The sequence below is a fragment of the Leopardus geoffroyi genome, chromosome C1, assembly GCF_018350155.1.
Source record: "Leopardus geoffroyi isolate Oge1 chromosome C1, O.geoffroyi_Oge1_pat1.0, whole genome shotgun sequence".
Classification (NCBI taxonomy): domain Eukaryota; kingdom Metazoa; phylum Chordata; class Mammalia; order Carnivora; family Felidae; genus Leopardus; species Leopardus geoffroyi.
The window spans coordinates 33,591,655-33,616,347 of record NC_059328.1 but is presented as its reverse complement, the minus strand read 5'-3'; the positions used below and the strand labels follow the sequence as shown (position 1 = coordinate 33,616,347).

Below are 24,693 nucleotides of genomic sequence, written 5' to 3'. Positions count from 1 at the left end.
AAAAAGAAAAAAATAAAATAGAAAAATTGACCACGCCAATGTTGACGAGGATGTGGACAACTATAGTTGTCCCTATAACTCCCCTATAATGCTGGTGGGAATGTAAAATGGTCCAACTTTGGAAAACAGTCTGGCAGTTCCTTGTAAAGTAAATATGCACTTACATTACACCCATGCCATCCCATTCCTATGTGTTTGCCCAAGAGATATTTACCGAGAGATATTTATCGAGGGACATATAAGTGAATGTCCATGGCAACTCTGTTCACCATAGCCAAAAGCTGAAGAGAACCCAAATGCCAATTAGCTGGTAAATGGGTTAACCGTCTGTCGTATATCCACAGAATGGAATTTACTCAGCATACTACTGCTATTGTGATATATACACAATAATATGGATGAATCTCAAAATCATTATGCTGGCTGACGGAAGCCAGACACAAGAGAATGCATATTAGATGATTCCGTTTATAAGAAATCCTGGAAATTCGCAATTATGATGACAGAAAGCAGATCAGTAGTTGCCAAAGGCTGAGAGGAGGGGGAAGGGATTGACTTCAAAGGGTACAGGGAACTTTTAGGGTAATAGAAATGCTTTCTATCTCAATACATATATCGAGGTATAGATATATGTGTATCTATATATATGGGGGCTATGCAACTATACATTTGTCAATCATATTTTACACTAGAAACTGGAGAATTTTATTGCGTGAAATTTGTGTCTAAATAAAACCTATTTTTTAAAAATACAGGCCTCTTTTTAGACACAAAGCCACCTCCAAGATTGGCCTTGTGGTCAGCAGTGTAGGAGGGGCCTCAGAGCACCAAGGTAGGACAAATGAAATCTTAGGAAGTTTAGCCAAAGGGGAAAGGCACTGAGCACTTTCATGAGCAAAATTTTTTAATTTGAAAGGAGTTCTAATATTATACATTTGAAAGGATTTACTATTTTTGTCCAGTATCATATATATGAGTTACAGTATTTGTCCGGTGGAGATTGCTACTAAAGATCTATAAAGGGGGCGCCTGGGTGGCTCAGTTGGTTAGGCATCTGACTTCGGCTCAGGTCATGATCTCATGGTTCATGAGTTTGAGTTCCGCTTGAGCCCCAGGTGAGCCCCACTTCTCTCCCTCTCTCTCTTTCTGTCCCTTGCTCACTTGCGCCCTCTCTCTTTCAAAAAAAAAAAAAAATCTATAAAGGGATCACTGTCCAGAGAACAAATCATTTCAGGATCTCTGTTAGTGGAGATGATTGATATTTAGACCCTGACATGAAGTTCCGCTGATTAGACAGAGGCTGCATCCCTCATCTTTAGGGACCTACCTCCATCTGGACCTCCTGAGGCCCAGCACTGTAGGATCTTTGTAAGAATATTCGTGGGGGGCACCTGAGTGGTTCAGTCAGTTAAGCATCCGACTTCAGCTCAGGTCATGATCTTGCAGTTTGTGGGTCCGATCCCCACATCGGATTCTGCACTGCTGGTGTGGAGCCTGCTTGGGATTCTCTCTCTCTTTCTCCCTTTCTCTCTGCCCATTCCCCACTTGCACACTCTCTCTCTCTCAAAATAAATAAATTAACTTAAAAAGTAAAAAAGAATATTCCTCGGATTTCGCTTAGCGCACCATACATACTCTCATACTAATGCCCCTTCGTCCTTTGTTTCTTGCCATCAAAAGCTCTTCGCTAGAAAAGCATCAGAGTTGTAGTTTATGACTAAGGATTGGGTTAAGATTATATTTAGGGTTCTGGTCATGGAAAACCTAACTCCTATTGCTCCTACAAGTGTATCTAACACATAGGGAGAGATTAGTATATGTTGTTCAAATAAATGGATGAATGAAAACTGGTTTAAACAGAAGGAATCTGTTAGTTGGCTTCCGGTGGCTCAAACATCAGCAAGAATGGGGAAGGGGGTGCTCTCTATCTCTCTGCCCTGACCTCTGTCTGCAGTGCCATTCGAAAGCTTCCCACCACCCACCACCAGTCTGCCAAGAGCCTCCTTGTGCCTCCCTGCAGTGTTCCATAAAAGGGGGGGTCTCCTGGTAGCACCCATGGAGAAGAGAGGCCGCTTCTCCTCAGGAGTAACAGAAGAAATCTTGCTTTTCACTGGCTCTGATGTGCTTTAGGGCCAAACCTGGACAACGGCTGTGGATATATGGACTGGCTAAAACCAATCAGAACCTGTTCTTGGTGCTGGGGAGTGAGCAACTTCCTGCAAAGAGGGAGAATGGGTGCTTGAACTGTCACAAGGATGTCTAGATTAGAGCTCCCAAAAGGCTCCAGCTTAGACTGAGCAGGAAAAAGGTTGAGTTGTGTTTTTTTTAGACCCAGATAAGGAGGAAAAAGCATAACACTTTGTGTCTTGCATTCCACTTTTCAGGACTTTCCCTGAGAACCCAAAATTACCTACCTAAAAACTGTTTCTCTTGGTGTTCTTTGCTCAGAGGAATATAAGACCACATGTAAATATGCAGGGTTGGGGGAGGGGGAACAAATGTTTATGCACATATTGAATTACGGTAGTAAAAACACCGTCTTCATATGGATAAAAATATGGAAAAACTAAATATTATGAGATGTGCTAGGATACTTAATGATATACAAGAGATGGAAAACAATTTAAATGTCTCAACGCTGTTCTCCACAAATATCACAATGTTTGCATAATCATAAGAACAAATCAAACAGAGTTTGGATTAGGTTAGGAGCAAATGCTGGGGCTGGGATTCAGTGAGATGACATTTCCTTGGAGAAGTGATTTAACCTCTCTGAGCTTCAGTTTCCTCAGATGTAAAACAGAGATCATAGTAACAGCGCCACCTCACAAGGCTGTTGTGAGGCTTAAGCGAAAACTCCATTCATATATTTTTTAAGTGTTTATTTATTTATTTTGAAGAGATAGTGTGAGTGGGGGTGGGGTAAAAAGAGAGGGAGACAGAGAATCCCAAGCAGGCTCCGTACCGTTAGTGCAGAGCCTGACATGGGGTTCGATCCCACGAACCATGAAATCATGACCTGAGCTGAAATCAAGAGCCATACGCTTAAACGACTGAGCCACCCAGGCGCCCCAAACTGCATATATTTAGTGGAAGTATTTAGGACACGGAGTTTGGTGCACAGCAACCTTTCGCTGTGCCCTGGTGGTTGGGAGGAAGACACGGTGACGGATGCTGTGTAAGGACCAGCCTGGCTATGACCGCGCATAACCAGCATCAGAGTTTTCAGACAGCTTTATTGAGGTATAACCGACGTACAAGAAACAGCACATGCTTAAATGATACAATCTGACAAGTTTTGACACATGTATCCGCACTTGAAACTCTCGCCACCACCAAGATAATGCACATTATCTATCACCTCCGAAAGGTCTTCATCCCCTTGGTCATCCTCCTTGTCATCCCTCCGCCACCCTCCATCCCAGATAACCATGGGTCTGCTTTCTGTCAACACAGGTTAGTTTGCATTTCCGAGAATTTCATAAAAATGGAATCACACGCATTATGTATGCTCTCTCTCTTTTCTGGCTTCTTTCATTCAACTGGCTTTGACATTTGTCCATGTTGCTGCATGCATTACTAGCTCGTGCTTTTTCGTTGCTGAGTAGTGCCCCATTGTATAATTTGTTTCTTTAGTCACCTGTCAGTGAGCATGTAGATCGTTTCCAGTCTTCGGCTATTACAAAGAGAGCTGTTATGACCTTTTACCTACAAGTCTTTGGGTGAACATACTCTCTCCTCCATGTTGGGTAAATACCTACCAGTGGGACTGCTGGATTGTAATGTAAGTGTATATATCTTTACAAGAAACTTCCTGGCGGTCAATGTGGCATTCCAACTGCACGCTTTGTGGGTGGAGCCATGCCCGAGTCCATCATCACCAGAGCTTGGAGCCAGGGGCAGGTCAGACCCCATGCAGGCTTCGGTTCCCCAGGATGGGGGCAGATGGTCATTGGACTCAAGATGAGTCTGAGGGGAGCCTCATCTGAAGACGGACGAAGCATGAGCAAGAAAGTAGCCCCAGGTGCCTCCGTAGCCCATCTTCACAGGTAGCCATAGAAGGGAAGTGGTTCATGACATAAAGGAACTGGAGGCAGGAGTCCTCTGCTCTTTGCCTTGTAGCCTCTTCCTTCAGGACCAGGGCTCTGACACCCTGCCTGGCTCCTGGGAACTCTTTTCCGGGGCTGGACTTTGCCCTGATTCCTGCATGCAGGCTGGAGTCCTGCTGTGGACCTCCCAAGTCTCTAGACCCAGACCCAGCTGCATCTGCTGACCTTGAGCCTACCCCAGCCCAAAGGCCAAGAGTTCCTAGAGCTCCTGCCTGCCTCAGCCTGTCTTTGACCTCAAGCCTGGAAAACGCCCAGTCGCCCTGATGGGGCCAGCTCTGCAGCGTGTCTGCCCCACGCTGACCTCGGTTCTTATGCCCAGAGGTGCTCACACCTGCTGAGCCACCCACCTGTCCTGCCCTAGTTAGGCCTTGGCTTCTCCCACCTGGACTATGTCTCGTCCTCTCCTGGCTGCTCTGCCTGGCCTTTTCTGCTCCAGCCCATTCTCCCAAACCAGCTGCCACACGTTGTCATTCTAAGACACAAATCTGACCATGTCCCTCCCCAGCTCACAATCCTCCAATGGCTCCCCATTGCCTATGGTGGAAAGTTCTAGTTCCTTAGCCCAGCATTCAAGGCCCTCCATGGACCACCCCTCTGACCTCTCCAGGCTCCACTCCCTCTGTCCCTTGAGCCTTCCTTGTGCTCTAGCCATTGCAAACCATCTTTCACTGCCTTGATGCTTGCTGTTCCCACGGTATGCTACACTCTCTTTAAGTTCCTGTTCCTGCACCAAGAATCAGCCTTCCTTTGGTTCCTCCCTGGGTTTTTGGCACCCTGAGCAAAACTCCATGGTGGCAATAGTCACATTGTATTACCGTTGTCCCATTGTTGTTTGTTTACCCACTCAGCTGGCAATTCCACGAGAGGCTCTCATTTGCCTATGGCTTCATCCTGTGTCTGGCACGTGGCACCTATATGTTGAATGAATGAGGGAAGAAATGAATGAATGGCAGAGTGAGTGAGCTTGGGTGGGGTTGGAGCAGGCAAGGGATTGTGATGAACCAGAAGGACTGAATAAAGGCACGAAGACGCAAGGAGATGGCTCTGGCGGGGGGCAAGGAAGTTGTTGCAACAAGGTTCTCCCCCCATCTCTCTGCGTGGGTCCATCCTGTACCCAGGCTGCGTGCTCTGAAATCCCCAGAATCCCTGTCATTTCCTCGTGTTTGTTATTTCTGCTACCCCTGTGAGGAAATGCTCCTTGACCCTGCCCTTGAGAAGAGTTGCTCAGGACTTACCGAAGGCTGTTGGCTTCTTTGTGGGCTGGGGGGTGAGGTGGAGGCTGCACAGCTCACCCCTTCCCTGGGCACCAGGACCTGCCTGGCAGAGGCACCATGGGGAGAGCCTGAGAGCTGGGCAGGCAAGGCCTGAGGCATCTGGGAGAGGAGGTGGGGCCTGTGGGAGAGAAGAGTCAGGAAGCCAGGGAGTCTGGAGGCTGGGCCACTGGGCGCTGCTGCTGTCTCTGTCTGAGCCCCCCGGGTGGGTTTCCTGTCCCAGTTCTCTTGTACTTAGCCACATTCCTGATGACGAAGCACACCATGCTCCGTCAGCTAAGGGAGCCGGGGCTGATGGAAAGTTCTGTAGGGGGAACGCAGAGTGTCTGCTTTATTCACCACTGTACCTCCAGGACCCAAAACCCTGCCTGGCACATGTGAGGGAGCTCAAGAACTGTGTCTGGTGAATGGACAGATGGATGGATGGACAGAGGGAAGGAAAGTTGTCCTGCTTGGGGCCAGGGGAGTAGCATCTCCGGGGTCTATCCCTGGTGGCAAATGTGGCCATCAGAATGTGGGACTCTCTTGGACAGGGGGAGGGAGTGAGGAGTCTAAGTCAGGGATTGCTTGTATTACCTCCCCACCTTCTCAAGATCTCTGCTCAGATCTTAGAGGTCTGGGATTGGTATTTCAGTGAGGCCTATCCCTGCTTAGAGATAGCCTCCTCCGCAGAGCAGGGGGTTCTCATACCTGGTTGGGCACCAGAATTTCCTAGGGAGCCTTAACCACAGTGATTCCTAGGTCCTACCTGACACCTACTACTCAGCATATTGCTGGGTGGAACCACCAAAATCTGTGTTTTTCTAAAGTATTCTGGGTGATTTTGCCACATGGACGACAGGCATAGGAACTAATGAAACGGCTCTGTGGTTCCCAGACACGCTCAGGCTCTCTCACCGCTGAGCCCTTCCTCAAATTCATCTCTCTACCTGCCCCCTCCTCTACCTGGGGAACTTCTGTACATCCTTTCACGCCCAGAAAACGCCACTTCCCCAGGAAGCCTTCCACACCCTTCTCCTACCCAGCCAGGCAGAACTTTTATCTCCTTCCTGTGAATTTCACAACACCTGTCACTCTGCTCGGTAATTATCTAATAAAGGCTGCACCAGTTTGCACCAGCAGCCTTGGTAAATCCTTCCAAACATCCTTGGAGGTAAATGATGATCATGATGATGATGACAGTGGAAGCAAAGACTGATTAGGGGAAAAGCCTGCTTGAAGCCATTAAATCCTCACAACAGCCAGGTGAGGGGGGTACTATTACTAGCAGGCCCATCATACAGATGAGGAAAATGAGACCCAGAGAGGCAAACACCCTTGCCCTGGGTCACCCTGGAAGTGGCAGAGCTGGGATCTACCCCAGGCACTGCTCCAGATCGCGCCAGATTGCACAGTCTTACCCATCATACTTCAGCCCTTTTACAAATAAGGACTGAGGCTCAGGGAAATATTGCCCCCAAACTCACCACTTTATATATATATATATATATAACATTTTTTTTTCCAAACTCCCCATTTCCATAAGTAGCACACACATTATTTACACCCAGGAGCCCTGATTCCCGAGCTCCACACTCCCACATGGCCCCTTTTTAAACCTGTTGGTAAGGAATCCATAGGCCAAGCCCCATTCTAGGCTCCCTTTCTCATCCCATGACCCCCCAGAGACCAGCCCTCTCCTCTTTCTGGCCTGGCCTGCCCTCTAAGCTCATTCACATTCATCCTGCCCCACCTTGAGTTCCCTGGAAGGAACACCCAGCCCTGGCTGAGTCCACTTCAGCTGGCAGGCTGAAGTCCGTTCATTGCTGGCAAGTTTTTCTCCATTACTTCCCCATACAGCAATCTGGACTGAGTAGGCTGAGTCTGTAGAGGAAACAAGCCTCCTCCTCTCCCTGGGCCTCAGTTTTTCCATCTGTAAGGCAAACAGTGGTTGCCTTCCAGGGCTGAGAAGAGGCTCTGGTGATCAGAGGACAAGATGCTTTGCAAATATTGGTGGTGGTCCAGCCCTGAGTACCTCACTCCAGTGAGCATGCAACTCAGCACTGTTGCCCTGGCAGGTCACCGACCTTCCCTGTGCCCCAGCACCCCATCCAATGAATGGAATCACAAGAAGACCTTTGCACAGAATCACCATGGGAATTGAATGCGGAAAGGCAGTAGGTACATATAAAGGGCGCCTAACACAGGCGTAATACCTCCCTAGGTAAATGGTAGCAGTTACTAAGTGAAGGGCCCTGCCTCCTTCTGAGGGAAGAGTGGAACAAAGTAGAATCATAGCTGTGAAGTCAAGCACCCTTTTGGAGAACTCCAGCAGTAAACTTGGCTCTCCGTGGTGGGTCCCCAGCCCAGCCATCCCACCCACTGAGAATGCTCTACTGGTCCAGCTGGGTGACAGCAGGGTTTTAAAATCACACTCATGGGGCGCCTGGGTGGCGCAGTCGGTTAAGTGTCCGACTTCAGCCAGGTGACGATCTCGCGGTCCGTGATTTCGAGCCCCGCGTCGGGCTCTGGGCTGATGGCCCAGAGCCTGGAGCCTGCGTCCGATTCTGTGTCTCCCTCTCTCTCTGACCCTCCCCCATTCATGCTCTGTCTCTCTCTGTCTCAAAGATAAATTAAAAAAAAAAAAAAAAAAAAAAAAACGTTAATAAAATCACACTCATGTTTCCAGTTCTGCTATTTATTAGCTGCACAATTGGGAGCAAGTTATTTCCCTTCTCTGGGCCTCATTTTGCCACATCTGTAAAGTGGGCAGGACACTCCCAACCTTGGAGGATCCCGTGAAAGTTACAGGTATCAGGCAAGAGAAAGAACATAATCCTTAAAGCTCTATTACCCCCACATTCTAGATGAAGATTCTAGATGAAGAAACTGAGGCTCAGAAAGGCTCCATTGCTTGCTGGCTCAAGTCCAGGACACTTGCTACCACACAAGAAGGTGTCCCCCAGTTCATGAGTTTTTGAGGCCATGAGGAATGGCTCTGGCTGTTCAAGGCCAAGGACGCAGGGTCCCGCTTTATATGCCTCTCCTTACAACTCTCATTAGTCATAGCCAGCCAGGTCCAGACCTAACTATCAGGCCCTCCAGAGTGGGTCAGAGGGGAAAGAGCCAGACCCAAGATGGGTGTGGCAGCGTGGCAGGTGAGGCCATGTGCCCTGTGACTACCGGAAGACCCGCAGACACCAGACCGGAAAGCAGAGCACTTGTCCCGATCGACCGCACAGCGGGGACACAGTGACCTCATCTCCACTGTCAGGAGCTCAGCTGTCAGCACTGTGTTCCTTTTTACAGCCTGAGTCAGCGGACAGAAACACATTGCATCACACTGGCTTTGTGTCCACTGATTTTAGACACAAAAGGGCCTAAAGGGCCACTTCTGAGTAAATGACAAGAACTCTCCTTAAGCCTCTGGGTGAGGCAACTTTTAATTTTCTCTCTTCTGAAGACGATGAGATACTATTTTTCACCGATCCAATGGACAAAGACAAAAAAGACAGACCACACCCAGTATTGGCAGAGGACTGTGAGAAGGGCAGGTCCCTTTACACTGGTAGAAGTGCAATGCATACCATGTTTTTGATGGGTGACTTGGCAACGCTTTAAAAATTCTTGTCCTTTGACCTCATAATCCCTCTCTTGAAAGGATTCATACCTAGTTCTTGGTACAAAGTTGATCTTCATAGAGTTGTTTACAACTGCCCTCAAATGAAAGCCACCTAAACATTTATCAATGGGAGATTGGTTAAACCAATGATAGTCTATCAGTCAACCATTAAAAGTCAAGCTGGGAAGAATATTCACTTACTGAGAAAGTGCTCCTTATAGATTAGACAACAAAGCAAATTATATTCAGAACAATTTGCATTGATACGAGCAGGCTTGATACGTTTTCCCACATTGGGGTTTGCCCACTTGGAATACTCCCTGTTAGCCCCAGACACAAGGTTGTAAGGAAGCCCAGGCTACTGGAGACAGAGGAGAGTGTGACACCACGTGCAGAGACCGGCCCGCACCAAGTATCCCGCTGAATGCACCTGCATGAGGAAATTCAGCTGCACCACAGGGAGCAGAATTGCTGAATCCACAAAATCAGGAGAAATCACATATCATTGCCGTTTAAAGCCACTCAGCTTGGAGTGGCTTAGATAGTGGAAGCACCCCAGTGTTTTCATTTCCTAGATTTTTGAAATGTATGTAGACCCATAGAACAGAGCACCTGTGACCGAGCACCCAGCTCCCGTGTGTGCCACCTGACAGAAGAGCCTTGGCTGAGCCCAGTCATTGAGTATCCACCACTGGCCCATCACTGCGTGGCTTTCGCAAACACCATCATGTACGAGATGGTTAGTAAATATTTATGGAATAAGTGAATAAATGTCTTAGCACACACTGCAGCCCTGTGAAGTAAGAGCACCTTCATTATGACTCAACTGATATTCATTCTTTAGGGAAAAAAATCAGAAAAATGCAGATATTACAAAAGAAGAAAATAAAAATTACCCCTAAGTCTACTACTCGTCATTTCAATTAATATTTAGCCTACATTTGTGTATAGAGATTCATTTACATTACATATGATGTTTACTTTTAAAAATGGCATAAACATGCTTGTTCTGTAACCTGTTTTGTTCATCCAAAAAAACCCTCTTGACTTTCTTTCCATGTCAATGACGGTATATGTCCATTAAACAACAATTTTTTTTTAATTTTTTTTAACGTTTATTTATTTTTTTGAGACAGAGAGAGACAGAGCATGAACAGGGGAGGGGCAGAGAGAGAGGGAGACACAGAATCTGAAAAGGGCTCCAGGCTCTGAGCTGTCAGCACAGAGCCCGACGCGGGGCTCGAACCCACGGACCGTGAGATCATGACCTGAGCCGAAGTCGGACACTTAACCGACTGAGCCACCCAGGCGCCCCTAAACAACATTTTTAATGGGTGCACATATTTGCCTGTGTGCCTCCATCAGGAATCACACATCTTCCTCCGCCCCACCCCCACACAGAGGTGAGCCCTGCCAGCCTGGTATGTGCTCTATGACCCCATCACCTGACTATAGCCAATCGGACCCAAGATAAACATCTCACCCAAACTGGGCTGATATGCTTCTCTTGTCTACAAACTTAGAATCAGGACCAGGAGACAGTCAAATCAGCCTGAGGGTCGTTGAAATGGTCCCACGCATATTCTGGCATAATCTGCCTTGTGGAGACATGCCTGTCTGGGCAGAGAAAGAAGAATAAAGCAGGGATGAGTGACACAGACCATCCCTGTGGCAGCCTCCTCACTGATGGCACAGCTTTGTCAGCATCCAACTGCCTTTCTGCCCCTGGTTTGTGAGGCACCTCTGTATCCTTTAATAAATTCTCCTTTGTTGGCTGAAGTTGGCTTAAATATATTGATACTTGCACCCAAAAAATCCTGACAATGATTACTCTAAGGGTATAAGAAAGATGGGACTCTCAGGCACAGAGGACCTCCCAGGCCTCTGGGAACCAGTGAAAAGAAGAACAAGCCAAGATAGAAGAATATCGCCCCAGCACCTGCTATAAGCAAGGCTCTACCAGCCACCTTCCAATACCAGGTACACAGGATGGAATGCAAGCTGCCTGAGGGCAGGGCTCCATAGCTGAGCAGTCAAGGCCCTCTCTTTATGCCATGGCCTGCACCTTCCAGCCTCAGCAGCAAACATCTATTGGGTACCTGCCATCTGCAGGTCACAGCGTTCAGGGCATAGATGCCCACAGATGCGTGGAGTTCTGTGCACGACTCTGGACAAGTCATTTCTACCTCTCTGGGCCTCAGTCTTCTCATCTGTACATAGGTTGACATGTGCAACCTGAACATCTTTCCAGCTCTCATACCCCTAAATCTAAGCCAGGGTCCCGGTCCCAGTGCTCCAGGAAGAAGGTACATATAACAAGCCCCAGCAGTGGCATCGCACCCTCCGAACACCTTCACTCATGGTCTCCTGGAATCCTGCTAACAGCCCCACAAGTCAGGGCTCATTAGGCCAATTTTAGGGTTGTGGAAACGGGAGACTCAGAGAGAGAGAGAGATGAAGCAACCTGCCTGAGGGCACACAGCTGTTGAATGGAAGAAATGGAGCCAAGTGCTCCCCTGGGAGAAGGAACAAATTACCTGAACTTTTATTATCATAGTTTTAAAGATAAGAAAAATTTATATGAGGTACCCAGACCAGTTAGATTCATAGAGACCCAAAGTAATATGGTGGTTGCCAGGGGCTGAGGGTAAGGTGATGGGGGTGACTGTTCAATGGGTAAAGAGTTTCACTTCGGGAGGATGAAAAAGTTCTGGGGATGGATGGTGGTGATGGTTGCACAACAGTGTGAATGCACTTAATGCCACCGGACTGTACCCTTAAAAGCGGCTAAAATGGTAAATTTCATGTTGTGTATATTTTACCACGATTTTTTTTTTTTAATGAGAAAAATGAGGTCTAGCAAGATCAACAGAATGGGTGTAGAGCAGTTTATGAGAGTTCTAGGAACAGACTGGGTTCAGTTCTCAGATCTGCCACTTGTTTACCTCCTTGACCTGGGGCACATTACTCAAGAAATGCACCTTGGTTAACTTCTTTGTGAAATGGAGTGGGTCTGGGATTGGTTATAAGAATTAAAGAAGATAATTCCATGCTGAGCACTTAGCCATGCGCCTGGCACACAGCAAACTGTCCATACACATGACTTCTTTTTTTTTTAAGTTTATTTATTTTGAGAGAAAGATAGAAAGCAAGTGGGGGGAGGGTCAGAGAGAGAGAGAGAGAGAGAGAGAATCCCAAGCAGGCTCTACACTGTCAGCACAGAGCCGGATGCAGGGGTCGAATCCACAAACCGTGAGATCATGACCTGAGCCAAAATCAAGAGTTGGACCCTTAACCGACTGAGCCACCCAGGCGCCCCACACATGACTTTTTCTTATGACAAGTCCTGTCAACCCAGAGTCAGGAGGGCCTTGGAGGGTACCTGTTACAAGCTCCTCGTTACAAAATGGAAGAGACTGAGGCTTAGAAAGGGACAGTGACTGGCCTGAAGTCACCCAGCAGACCCGTAACACAGCCCAGCATGGCGGAACCACCAACCCTCTCTGAGTCCTCTGTCTCCAGCCAGCCCACGACACTTTTCCTTTTTTTAGAACTAAACTTCCATGGATTTGGGGCATTCATTTCAAGCCTCATGGAGGAAGGGAGGGTTTCTCTGGGCGCCCAACTGGTTTTCACTCTCCCCCTTCTAAAGCATGAGTCAGCTCTGGTATAAACGGTGTGAGTCAGCCAGCAACTCCTGATGAATGTGCGTGTGACTGCCAGGTGGCATCCAGGTAGGGGCTGGGGGAGGGGGGTGAGCACAGCGTGACACCTGCTGGGTCAAGGCTGCTTGCTTAGGGAATGAGCTGTCTGGATCCCAATCGCCGCACGGTGGTATCCGGCCATTAAGAAGCCCAGGTTTCATACATTCGATTTGCTACCAGATCCCTCCTCTGGTGTGGCGTCTGACTCCTGCGCGTCTCGGTCTCCTCAACCGCACTGCGGAAATCTGAATAAATCTAGTCTTGCCCTCAGCACAAGGTGTGAGGAGGGTGCAAGGAATGATGCGTGGGAAGGTATCTTACACACTTAAAAAAAGTTGCATCAGCATAAAGGGCAATGTTATTTTTCAGGAGAAACAAGTCTCTAAGAACAAAAGAGACCCCGGTCGGGCTGTTTGTTTTTCCCATCAGTCCTTGGGCTTCTCAGGGTCGCTGAGACGCTCCAGTCTTCTTGCTGGTCCTACCTTAGGGTGCCAGATTAATTCCTCAGACGCAACCTTAACAGAGAGTCTACTGGGCACGAGGCCCAGGGACAAGCTGATGAACCCTCCTCAGTGGCCCCCATAGGGTCAAGACTGTTCTGAGCTCCATTTTACAGAGACAAAACTGAGGCTCACAGAGAGAACACAACATGTCAAAGATGGGACCACTGGCCGCATGGAGCTGAGCCATAAGGCCAACTTCAGGACTGTTCCAGTACTCTCCCTGTCTGTGGGCTTGAGGAGGAAAGCCCTCATGGCTGCATGAGGTCCCCTCCTTCTAACTCCAGAGACCCCCAGAAAACAATACGTGGAAATCCAAAGAGGTAGATTCCTGCCACCCTGACGTAAGTCCGGCTTTGAGAATGTAAACACAGTTATCATTTTTCAACTATTTATTATATGCCAGTCACCCGACAATCATTTTCTCACTTCCTATTCTCAATCGGTCTTTGAGGTACGTACTAATATTCCTCTCATTTTACAGTTGGGGAAATCGAGACTCACAAAGCCTAAGTAATATGCCCAAAGACACACAGCTAGCAGATCTGTCTCCGATACCTGTGCTCTCCATACCACATATCACTGACAGACTCCTCACTCATTCATTCATTCTTTGCTTCATTTATTTATTAAACATTTACAGCCTCTTCCTTGTGCTAAGCAACTAGGTGAACAGAGAGAAGACAGAAGCCTGAGCCCCTGCCCCAAAGAGGTCATTACCTGGGGAAAGATAAGGCTCAAATCATTGTAATCTAATTGATAAGAGCCAGACCCAGGTACATGCTTGTGCTGGTGTTGGGCCAAGTACCTGAACAAGTGCTGCTTGTCAGAGTTTTTATTTTTTTCATCAAGGTGCTAGAACTCACACTTACTACCTGATCTCGGTCAAATTACTTCACTTCCCTGAATCTCGGTTGTCTCTTTTACAAATGGGAGAGGGGCAACTGGGTGTCTCAGTCGGTTAAGCCTCTGACTTCGGCTCAGGTCATGATCTCCCGGTTCATGAGTTCAAGCCCTGTGTTGGGCTCTGTGCTGACAGCTCAGAGCCTGGAGCCTGCTTTGGATTCTGTGTCTCCCTCTCTCTCTGCCCCTCTCCTGCTCTCTCTGTCTCAAAAATGAACATGAAAAAAAATTTAAAAAAGAAAATGGGAGAGAAAAATATTTATCTCATCAAGTTCTTGTGGGAATTAAGTTAACTGGAATAATATTGTATCCATTCTTTCAACAACTATGTACTGAGTCCCAGCATGTGCCAGGTACTGTTCTTGGTGCTACAGATGCTAGGGCAAGTGGACTTACTTCGTTAAGTAAAAAAAGGAAAAAAATTAATCGAAGCATGATGTACATACAGAAAAGTGCAAAAATTGAAAGTGTATACAGCTCGGTGAATTTCTACAAACTGAACACACCCTGTAACTAACACCCTGATTACAAAACATTCCCAGCCGGTCAGGGCTAGGATACAGCAAGTGAGGCGCTCACCTCCACAGTAAAATTTAAGGCGGGGTGGGGGGAGGGGTCAAAAAGTTCAGTCATCAAGATAAACAATGTTTCAATGTGGTGTTTTTCAAAAACTCAAAGTTAATGCAAAAAAAATCCATGATGACAAAATATCTAAATTTTATATGAAGACGGGATTAGTAATGGTACCGTGTTGAGTCATATGAAAGCTCAGGGCAAAAGGAAAATGTCAGTAATGTTGATCCTGCCTTATACCAACCAGTCCCAGCGCTCATATCAGCTCCCCTCATAGTCACTGCCTTCCCTCCCAGGGTAACTATTATCCAGACTTCTAATCCCTCAGGTAAATTTTGCCTGTTTCTCAATTTTGTATACGTGAAATCACACTATTTTGCATATGGCTTCTTTCACTCCACATTATGTCTGCGAGATGTAGCCATGTGTGGCATGCCTGGGAAAGATGTTTAAACAAGGGAAGGATGCAGTGGCTGGGCGTTTTAGAGAGACCACTATGGTGGCAAGTGGGAGCATGGATACACGGGGGTTCTAGACTGTGCTAGCTCAGGGCCAGCGGGGACGAAGAGGAGGGGGTGGAGTCCAGTGATATTTTGGAAGGACAGAGTTCTTAGGACAGGATATTAGGAATGAGAGAGAAAGAGGAGTCAAGGAAGATGCCAGGTCTCTGGCTTAGGCAATCTGGTGGATAGAGGAGCCATCTCTGAGGTGGGGACAGTGGGGGTGGGTGGCGGGGGAAGATGGATTTAGAGTTAAACAAAGTGAGTGCCAGGTAGGTACCTGTAGGACATTTAAAGGGCTCTCATGGAGGCAGCTGTACAGACAAGCCTGGAGCTCGGGAGAGAATGGAGAAGGAATATATTCCCTCTTTGTCCTCCAGCATTAGCGAGCAGGTGGTTGCCCCGATGAGAACGCTTGCAGAGATCCGGGGAAGGGTGCACGAAAGGATAAAGAAGGCAAACTGAAAAGTTCTCGGACAGCGGGTGGTTTGAACAGGTGTGCAAATTAGAATGAAAATATTAAACAGAAAACTGTCCTGCTTGGCCCATCAGGCCTTTCTGGAGTCCAACACCGTGTTTACCTGCAGCCTGGGAGCATTTGAGTTGCAAAACATACTAAGGATTAGGGGCGCCCCGGTCCCAGCCAGGGCCAGCCCCCCTTGCATCAGCGGAGGCTTACTCAGCAACGGTTTTTCGCCTTTTCTCCGGGACGCTTGCCTTTAAAGGCAAAAGGAAAAAAAAAAAAAAAAAAAAAAAAAAAAACCCTCTTCCCGGGCCTCCTTACTCACTCGAGGCTAGGGAGCCGCTAGGACCGCCCTGCACAGCTCCGCCCAAGCCCACGTGCGTGCTCTCAGGCACGCACCCCGGCGCCAGCAGCCGCTGGGCCACCTGGCACCGCCCCTTCAGTCCCAGAGAGCCCTTCCTCCGACTGGCTAGGGTTGGAACTGCTTGGAATCAGACCCAGAAAAAGTCGAGTTCCTTCCAGAGCTAAACGCAGCCTCCAGGGAACAAAGCTGCCAGTGTGAGCACAGCTTGGGGTTGAGGGGGAGTGGAGGGCCCCTAAGTCCCTCCAAGCTGAGCACCAGGACTCCACAGCCTCCTTTCCAGCCTTCTTTAAAACCTTGGGGTAGGGGAGGCTTGAGGGGAAGCTGAGATTTCCTTCGGTCCTTCCCCTGCTCAAAAACCCTCCATGGCTCGGGGCGCCTGGGTGGCGCAGTCGGTTGAGCGTCCGACTTCAGCCAGGTCACGATCTCGCGGTCCGTGAGTTCGAGCCCCGCGTCAGGCTCTGGGCTGATGGCTCAGAGCCTGGAGCCTGTTTCCGATTCTGTGTCTCCCTCTCCCTCCGCCCCTCCCCCGTTCATGCTCTGTCTCTCTCTGTCCCAAAAATAAATAAACATTGAAAAAAAAAAATTAAAAAAAAAAAAAAAACCCTCCATGGCTCCCCAACGCTCATTGAATAAAGTCTTAACTCCTATACCCTGGCATTTGAGGGGCTTTATGACCCCAGCTCTTCCATAGCTCCAGTTCTCCCTAACTTGATCTCCTCTCTTTCCCAAGTCCCTACGTGGCAGCCACAGGGGCTGCCTAGGAGGGGTCTGTGGTTTAGGCTGCACCTTCATGACCCCTTCCGGGCATTTGCTCATGCTCTCTCTTCCCTCACATCCCAAACTTCCAGGCTCAGATGCCATTTAGGCTTTTTCTCTGGTGTTACCTCTCTGGTTGGAGTTAAATCCTGTTTTCCAGGACTCAGCCACCCCCCAAAATAAACTAGCCCACCTGAGAATCTAACCTCTGATCCAGTTAATAGCTTCTCATGAATTTACCTCTAAAAGGCAGCCTCTAGGGGGGGTCATAAAACTTTTACAGAGAGAGAACACCCAGAAATGGAATTTCAAGCAGATAACGGGGGTCTCTTTGGGCAGATATGATGAAGTGGGGTGAAGGTAAAGCTGTTTTTCTGGCCATTCTGCTTTGTCTTCTAATGCTACCCTGACCACAGGAAGGGGATTTGATTTGACATTATTAATTAGTACTGTTTATTTGGATAAACGTTTACACATATCCATTTTTCCTCAGGCCGATCCAGGAGGAAATTGTTACACCTATTTTACAGATATGAGTCTTGAGGCTCAGAGAGAAGGGATTTGCTCAGTGATGTTTGGCAAATAAATTGCAGAACTGGGACTCAGGAATCTGAATCCAGGGGTCCACCATCAGTCTCTGAGTATGGTCTAGAGATTCTTTCTTCTCTCTCTCTACCTGCTGTCTTTGCACATGTTCTTCCCTCTTGCAAGAATGGCCTTCCCTATGATCCACCTGGTGAACTCATGTTCAGCCTTCTAAACCCTGCTCAGCATGCCCCCTCCCTTCCCTGAAGCTCTCTACTCCCTCTCCTTCTTCTGGGGTACAAGTTCTGCTCCTATGCACATTCTTTTCCCTGTACACTCAACTTGGTATTATTGCTGTCCATTTCTCCTCTTCCATCCTTTCCAGTTTAGGGGCTCCATAAAGCTAGCAACAGACACATATGCGTCTATCCCTGGGGAAGTGACCAACACAGGGCTGGTCTAGAGAAGGAAAGGAAGCCTGATGGTGAGTGTGACCCATGGGCTGAGTGAGACATACTCACAGTTGGGAAGAGGCATGAACAATAGACTGAATGTGCTTGGAAACAAGGAGCTATGGAGAATTTGAGCAGGGAAGTGGCAAAACCAAAAAGGTACTTAAGGAAATACTAGAAGCGTTGGCAGGAAACAGGCAGACTAGCTACTCATATGATCGTTCATTATCACCTGCCTTCACTCCTTCATCATGTGTCTCCACCACAGAAGCCGTCCTCAGGGTGCTCCATCTAGGGGAGGATAGGAAGGACCAGCAGCACACTAAGAAACACCAAAGGTATGGGGTGCCTGGGTGGCTCAGTCAGTTGAGCGACCTACTCCTGATTTTGGCTCGGGTCATGGTCTCATGATTCATGAGTTTGAGCCCCATGAACTCTCTCCCTCTCTCTCAAAATAAATAAATTTAAAGAAAGAAAGAAGGAAAGAAGGAGGAAGAAAAAGAAAAGAAAGAAAGAAAGAAAGAAAGAAAGAAAGAAAGAAAGAAAAAGAAAAAGAAAAAGAAAAAGAAAAAGAAAAAGAAAAAGAAAAAGAAAGACGGGCCCAAGGGTAAAGAAGATAAAGATTCTCTCTTGGGGGACTCTGGGACACTTTCCAGAAGCCCCATTCCAGAGGTACTTTGTGCAGTCTGAAGCCGAAAAAGAAAAAGAAAAAGAAAAAGAAAAAGAAAGACGGGCCCAAGGGTAAAGAAGATAAAGATTCTCTCTTGGGGGACTCTGGGACACTTTCCAGAAGCCCCATTCCAGAGGTACTTTGTGCAGTCTGAAGCCGAAAAAGAAAAAGAAAAAGAAAAAGAAAAAGAAAAAGAAAGACGGGCCCAAGGGTAAAGAAGATAAAGATTCTCTCTTGGGGGACTCTGGGACACTTTCCAGAAGCCCCATTCCAGAAGTACTTTGTGCAGTCTGAAGCATTCTGGCACACTGAGGGGGGAAGTGGAGGGAATCGGGCAGAGGGAACACCCCGAGCAAGAGTAGAGATGTAGAAAATGCCGGTGTGGAGGTGAGGCAGAGCTGGTAAACTAAGCAGGCTGGGCCTTGCTCCCTCTCCGGCAGCATCAGTCACACAGGGCATGACAGTGAAGGTCAGGAATGGAGGTGAGACCAGAGGAGCAGAGGCCCTGCAGACAGCAGGGAGGGAAGGAGGATGGGGTGGTACAGAAATTGATATCAACAGGACTTGGTGGCCGCTGGTACCTGAAGAAGAGGTACCCCCAAGCTTTCCAGGCTGAGCAGCTGGTTGACCACAGAAATAGAAGCCGCCGGCAGGTGTGTGTCCAGAAGGGGCCTGCTCCCCCTTCCAGAGCTCCGGGCCCAGCCAGGGTGCCCCCTCTGCAGCAGTGGACACAGCCCAGACAAACGAGTCCAGGAGTCATGTGGTCAGCTCAGCCTGCTCCTTTCCAGCTGAAAGTAACCTCTCTCTGTCCCTCTCCACAGGAAAAGGGACGCTCTGCCTAACCTTGGGACTTTGGACTGGGGGTCTTTGCCTTCACTGTGTCTCAAGTAAGACACAGTTTAGAAGAGGAAAGAAGGTGAAGTAATACCACTACCCCTAAGGAGGACTTGCTGTGTGTCAGCAAGCGCTGAGTACTTCATGGACTTATCTGGAAATTATAACTTTCACGACAGCACATGAGGTTGAAGGTGGTATTAATTCCGTTTTACCCGTAAGAAAACCGAGGCTCAAAAGCCAGCACGTTGCCTGGGATCATGCTAGGGCTGGTATACAATAGAGCTGGCTTAAACCCAAGGCCTCTTGTGCTCTTAGCGTTCGTATTTTTCACACTTACCTGTTGCCATAGACTCACATGTCCTGTCAGGAGTAGAGAAGACTTCACAAAGGAATGATGCGAAAGCCCAGAGAAGAGGTGGGTATGGATTTTCAGGCAGAAGGCCCAGCCCGTGCGAAAGCAAGGATTGGCTGGCAAACAGGAATGTTGGGGGTGGACGGGGGTTAGGAGAAAATGTCGGAGCGAGACCTCCCGTAGTTAGTCTAACAAATACTTAAATAGCACTTAGCACGAAACAGACACTGTTCTAAACACTTTATAAATATTAACTCACTTAATCTTAACAAACCTATGAGGTGGCACTATTATTATCTTTAGTTTACGGAAGTTATCTGGCGGCGGAGTAAGGACTCCACAGAGTCCTCGCTCTTAAGCGCTACCCTACGCCGCTCCCAATTTGCCGTACAGCCGGGTACCAGCTCCACCATTTTGCTATTAGTCCCTGAGGCTCAGAGAGGTGTGCACACTTGTTTAGCGTCACACAGCGAGGGCGCTTCCTGGGACCCAGGGCACGGGCAGCGGGAGAGATCCGCCGCCAGAGCGAGGTGCGGACAGGGCGCCTTCCAGCCCTCATCCCCCGACCCTTCCCCCACCCTTGCCCCCTCCCCGCGAGCCCCGCCCCGGACGTGCCCCAGGCCCCGCCCCCAGGCTCTGCCCACACACCCCACACACACCGGCAGCGCCAGCCAATGGCTGGGGTCCTATAAACTCTACCGTCCGCGCGCTCGAGGCAAGAAGCTAGAGGTAGCCCCGGCTAGCGCGGAGATCGTGGGCCGAGGGTCTTGGGAACGAGCTCGCCAGGGAGCAGGAGGCCAAACGACCGGAATCACAGTCGGAGTCTCGGAACCGGAGCAGAAGCCTGAACCGGAGAGCGCCGCCCGTCCGCCCGTCACCGCCCGCGCACCCAGCGCTGCCAGAGCCTCCGGCGCAGCGCGGCCATGGAGCCTAGCAGCAAGGTGAGTCGCGCGCTCGCGGCGCGGGCCCTCCCCGCCCGGAACAAAGGCGCAGACCCCTCCGACCCTCCGCCTGCCCGAACCTCCCCCGCCGCCCCTCCGCGCTGTGCGCCCGAGGAGGGCGGCGCGCCTCTCTGAGCCTTCCTCGGCGCTGGCCTGCAGCGCCGCGCTCTGCCGGGGCAGGGGACGCGGGTGCGGATGGGTTCGGGATGTGGCGGGCGCGAGGGCGCCGCGTGCGTAGTTGGCGCCCGCATTGAGTATCTGGCTTCCTTCCGGGGGCGCCGCGCCGTCCACGCGGCCCGGCGGGGCCAAGGCACCCAGGGCCCTGGCGCGGCACGTCGCTCACGATCTCCCCGGCGGAGGCCCCGCGCCGACTCCTCCCGAGGCGGGGGAGGGGGCTCGAGCGCGGCGCCCATTGGCTGAGCGAGCCGAGCCCCCGGCCCGGCCCCGGCCCCGGCGCGCGGAGGCGGCGGGACCCGCCCCCACTCGGCAACCTCGGAGCCGGTGCTCCCCTTTCCCGGGGGGCCACACTCCGCGCGGCCTGCTGCTTGGCGCTAGACACGGCCTCGCGCGGTCCCGGAGCCAGTCCTCCGAGGTTCCGAGGTGGAGGGCACTTTTCTCAGGCCGGGGCTTCAACTCCAGGATGCCCGGCTCCAGGGCGGAGAAGGAAAGCCGGCCTCCGAGGCCCTTCTTTCCGCGTAGTGCAGGCCCCAAAGCTTTGCCAAGTACCGGGGAAAGGAGTTCCAAGGTGGCACGTTTCCCTGCTCGGGCGGGGCTGGCGAGGGCCGGGTCGAGAGAGCACCCGGGAGAGTGCGAGCCCCTCGGGACCGGCCCGGGAAGGGGTCCCTAGCCGCCACGGAGAGAGAGGAGCGCACGCCAGGAGCCCGGGGTCCGGCGGGCACTCCGTACTCTGAAGAGATGTGGTCTTTTCCTCGGGGGGCGAACAACTGCCTAGATAAGATCTCTTTTTTCGTCTGTAAAGAGGCTTGTCCTGCAGGGGATCTTTGTGACTTTCCCAGAACAGTTCCTTTTCAACAAATATTTGTTGATCTCCTCCTGCGTGCAGGGCATTGTTTCTTTCCTCCCTTCCCCCTTGTATAGAGTATTTTCAAGTGACTTTTTAATTTGAAAACCTCCCTCTTGAATTTTCCCAGCTTCTTGGCAGGGGGAGGCATGAGGGTGTCTCTTCCCCCCCCCCCCCCCCTTTTTTTTAAAAAGTCTGGAAGGCGGCGGGGAGAGGACTGAACTCTACACTGCCCTTCCTATGGGCTGTGGAGGTGTGAGCGGGACCCAGCGGGTCTTGCCTGGGCAGAGTGGCGCCTGACTGACGCTGGGCTGTCCTCTCAAGGGGTACAGACGATCTCCTTCATACCTGTTGAATCCAGACAGCTTGTTTCACCCCACCCTGGCTCTTGGGCTTGAGTTGAGACCCTGAGTCGGGAACCCCACATTCATGGGTGAGCCATTATGCTCGGATATGAATATAACAAAATAAAAATAAAACAAGAAGTGAGTTTTAGCTGGTGGTGAGGGCTTGAGACCTTCAAGTCCAGATACTTGCTGTTTTATCTCAGGGCTCTGATAGGCCACTTAACCCCTCTGGGCCTCAGTTTGTCTTCTGTAAAAGAGAATGGCTTTTTTTTTTTTTTTTTACTTCCTCAACAGTAAGAACTGTCCTGTTCAGCAGGACCTGGGTGTTTATTTGTGGAGTGGATAAATGAACATTCTGAGCAGAGACAGAAAAGTGCAGGAGAAAATCAATAGCCACTTACAGTTTACTAGGCTCTTGGCTAAAATACCATGGTGTCACTGACCCTCCATATAGCCCTGCTGGTTCACAGGTCTGGAGCTCAGAGAAGGGAGGTAATTTTCCTGAAGTCACACAGTTAGTAAATGGCGGGGCTGGATCTAAACCCAGGCTGGTCAGAAAGGGCTTTCAGTCTCCACTGCTCCCTTTCCACCACAGCCTTTCTTGAATTTTGGGCTGAAGGGAGTTTGCCTAAACTCTCAAAGGCTGCCTTGTATGAGCTGGTTCTCAGTGCTGTAGCTGGTAGGTGTTTTTCATGCAATACGCTCCAAACTTGACTGTCTGCCCATCAGTAAATAATTTTGGAGCACCTCCTTCTCGGTGGTTTATTTAAAAATTCGTGTATATAGCCCTGTTACAATAGTAGAATATATGACTACATAAAATAGAAATTTAAAAAGACACAGGTGACAATTATGGTAAAAAAACCACACTTTTCCCCCCTCCTAAACCCCGTATAGGTCATTTGTGTACATTCTGGAATAAAACTTTTTTTCTTTGGAGACTGCTGATTTGGTCAGCAAGCACAGCCCTTTTTTGTGCAGGATGTTAAGACTGAGGCCTGGAAGGGTTACGGCCCTTACCCAAGGTCTTTTAAACCAGGCGTGTCTGACTCTGAAGTTTTTGGTGTTTTTTTGTTTTTTAATTTTTTAATTTTTTTAAATTTTTTAAATAGCCTCTTCACCCACCGTGGGGCTCAGACTCACAACCCCGAGGTCAAAAGTTCAGGCTCCACCGACTGAGCCAGCCAGGCGCCCCTGAAGTTCTTTCTGCTGTGTTCCCCTTCATCTCCTAGGCACTGAGAATAGATTCAACTGACTTCCCTGTGTTCTGTCATGTCCTCTGCGCACGGGGCTGAATTTAACTGAATGGGGGGACAGGTTGAATGCCTCCCCTCCCAGCCAAAGGTTCACTCATGCCCCCTCTTGGGCAGCAGGTGAGCCCTCCCCTGGGACATTTCATGCAGCCCTTTGTGAAGAATTCCTGGCTAGTTCCCTGTGGTGCCCTGGGTCTCTGCGGGATCTCTGCTATCTTGCCTTCCAGATGAAGGAGAAATCCGACATCTGCAGGGCTCCTCAGCTCCTCAGTGGTATGAAGAGCTTAGACTTTAGAAGTCCCGTGGATGTGGTTTTGAATTCCAGTTTAGCTCAGTTTCCTCATCTGCAGAGTGATGTAATTTTTTATTAGAGTGTCTGTAAGAATTCAGAAAAAAATGTGTCTGTCCCCATAGATGCTCCATAAATGTTCCTTGCTTCTTTGGACTCCTGTGATGCATTAGACTTACCTTGGTCCCAGGTGACCTGTACCTGGGTGGTGGCCTCTGTCCAGAAGCCTGGCGTTCTGACAATGTGAGCTTTTGGGGAGCCCCAGGATCCCCAGGCCACGAGTGTTGGTTGGTTGGGTAAATCATTAAAGATCCCACTGACCAATTCTTCTGCAGCAGGGTTTGTTGGGAAGCCAGGCTGCAGAGGTAGCACCTGGCTAGGAGTGCCGGGCCCAGACATGGGTCAGCTAATGTGGCTGCGTTGTCTCGTTTGTCTCATCTGTGAGGGAGATATGAGCCACAGTTGACATCACCGTCCAATGAAAAGTGACTTTCCCAAGGTCACACACTGAGCCTCCTACTGCAAAACATGCTGCCAGCCTTTCTAGGAAGACATGAGAGGATAAAGGAAAGTTGGAGCAGGAAGGGACTTTCAGGGGCATGACCCAGCCCTCCGTTTGACAGATGGGGAAAATGAGGCCTGAGAAGGAAAAACTTGTCCAAGATAAGGGTGTCACAAAAAACTTGTGACATTCCACAGTATTAAAAAAAAAGATGCTTTTTCCACACCCTTGTGTTCTGTGCCAACCCTCCATTCACCCAAGATGAACAAGAATTCCCACACTCCAGGACTTGCCAAGCTCCTTCTGGGTGCAGTAGGAGTTTCAAAGGTGGATTAGATAGGGGCACCTGGGTGGCTCAGTCAGTTAAGCGTCTGACTCTTGATTTTGGCTCAGGTCATGATCTCATGGTTTGTGAGTTCGAGCCCCTCATCGGGCTCTGTGCTGACAGTGGGGAGCCTGCTTGGGATTCTCTGTCTCCCTCTCTCTGCCCCTCCCCCATGCTCATGCATGCTCTCTCTCCCAAAATAAATTTAAAAACATTAAAAAAATTTTTTTTAAAAACAGTTTTTTGGGTGTCTGGTTGGCTCAGTCATTTAATCATCCAACTTTGACTCAGGTAATGATCTCATGGTTTGCATCGAGCTCTCTGCTGTCAGCAGGGAGCTTGCTTTGGATCCTCTGTCCCGTTCTCTCTCTACCCCTCCCCAGCTTGTTCTCTCTAACCATGCGCTAAGTAAATAAACTTAGAGAAAAAAAGTCT

General features: G+C 49.4%; 1 protein-coding gene and 1 long non-coding RNA gene across 6 annotated transcripts in view; one reads left to right on the top strand and one right to left on the bottom strand.

Moving 5' to 3' along the window:
- Window positions 1-20,151, bottom strand: part of LOC123597722 — a 93,252-nt gene extending 73,101 nt beyond the window's left edge. For 3 of the 5 annotated variants that reach the window (XR_006712229.1, XR_006712228.1, XR_006712230.1), the window contains exon 1: window positions 19,566-20,101. This is a non-coding gene — a long non-coding RNA (uncharacterized LOC123597722). Of the gene's footprint in view, window positions 1-3,216; window positions 5,021-10,464; window positions 10,599-19,565 lie in introns of those variants that run through there. The other 2 variants (XR_006712227.1, XR_006712225.1) reach the window with 2 other exon arrangements.
- Window positions 20,152-20,198: 47 nt separating this feature from the next.
- SLC2A1 (solute carrier family 2 member 1) overlaps window positions 20,199-24,693 on the top strand; it is a 29,062-nt gene continuing 24,567 nt past the window's right edge. Inside the window, exon 1 of the mRNA XM_045476943.1 lies at window positions 20,199-20,521. Within this exon, the coding sequence (XP_045332899.1) occupies window positions 20,504-20,521 (18 nt within the window). The 5' untranslated portion in view covers window positions 20,199-20,503. The remainder of the gene's footprint in view (window positions 20,522-24,693) is intronic.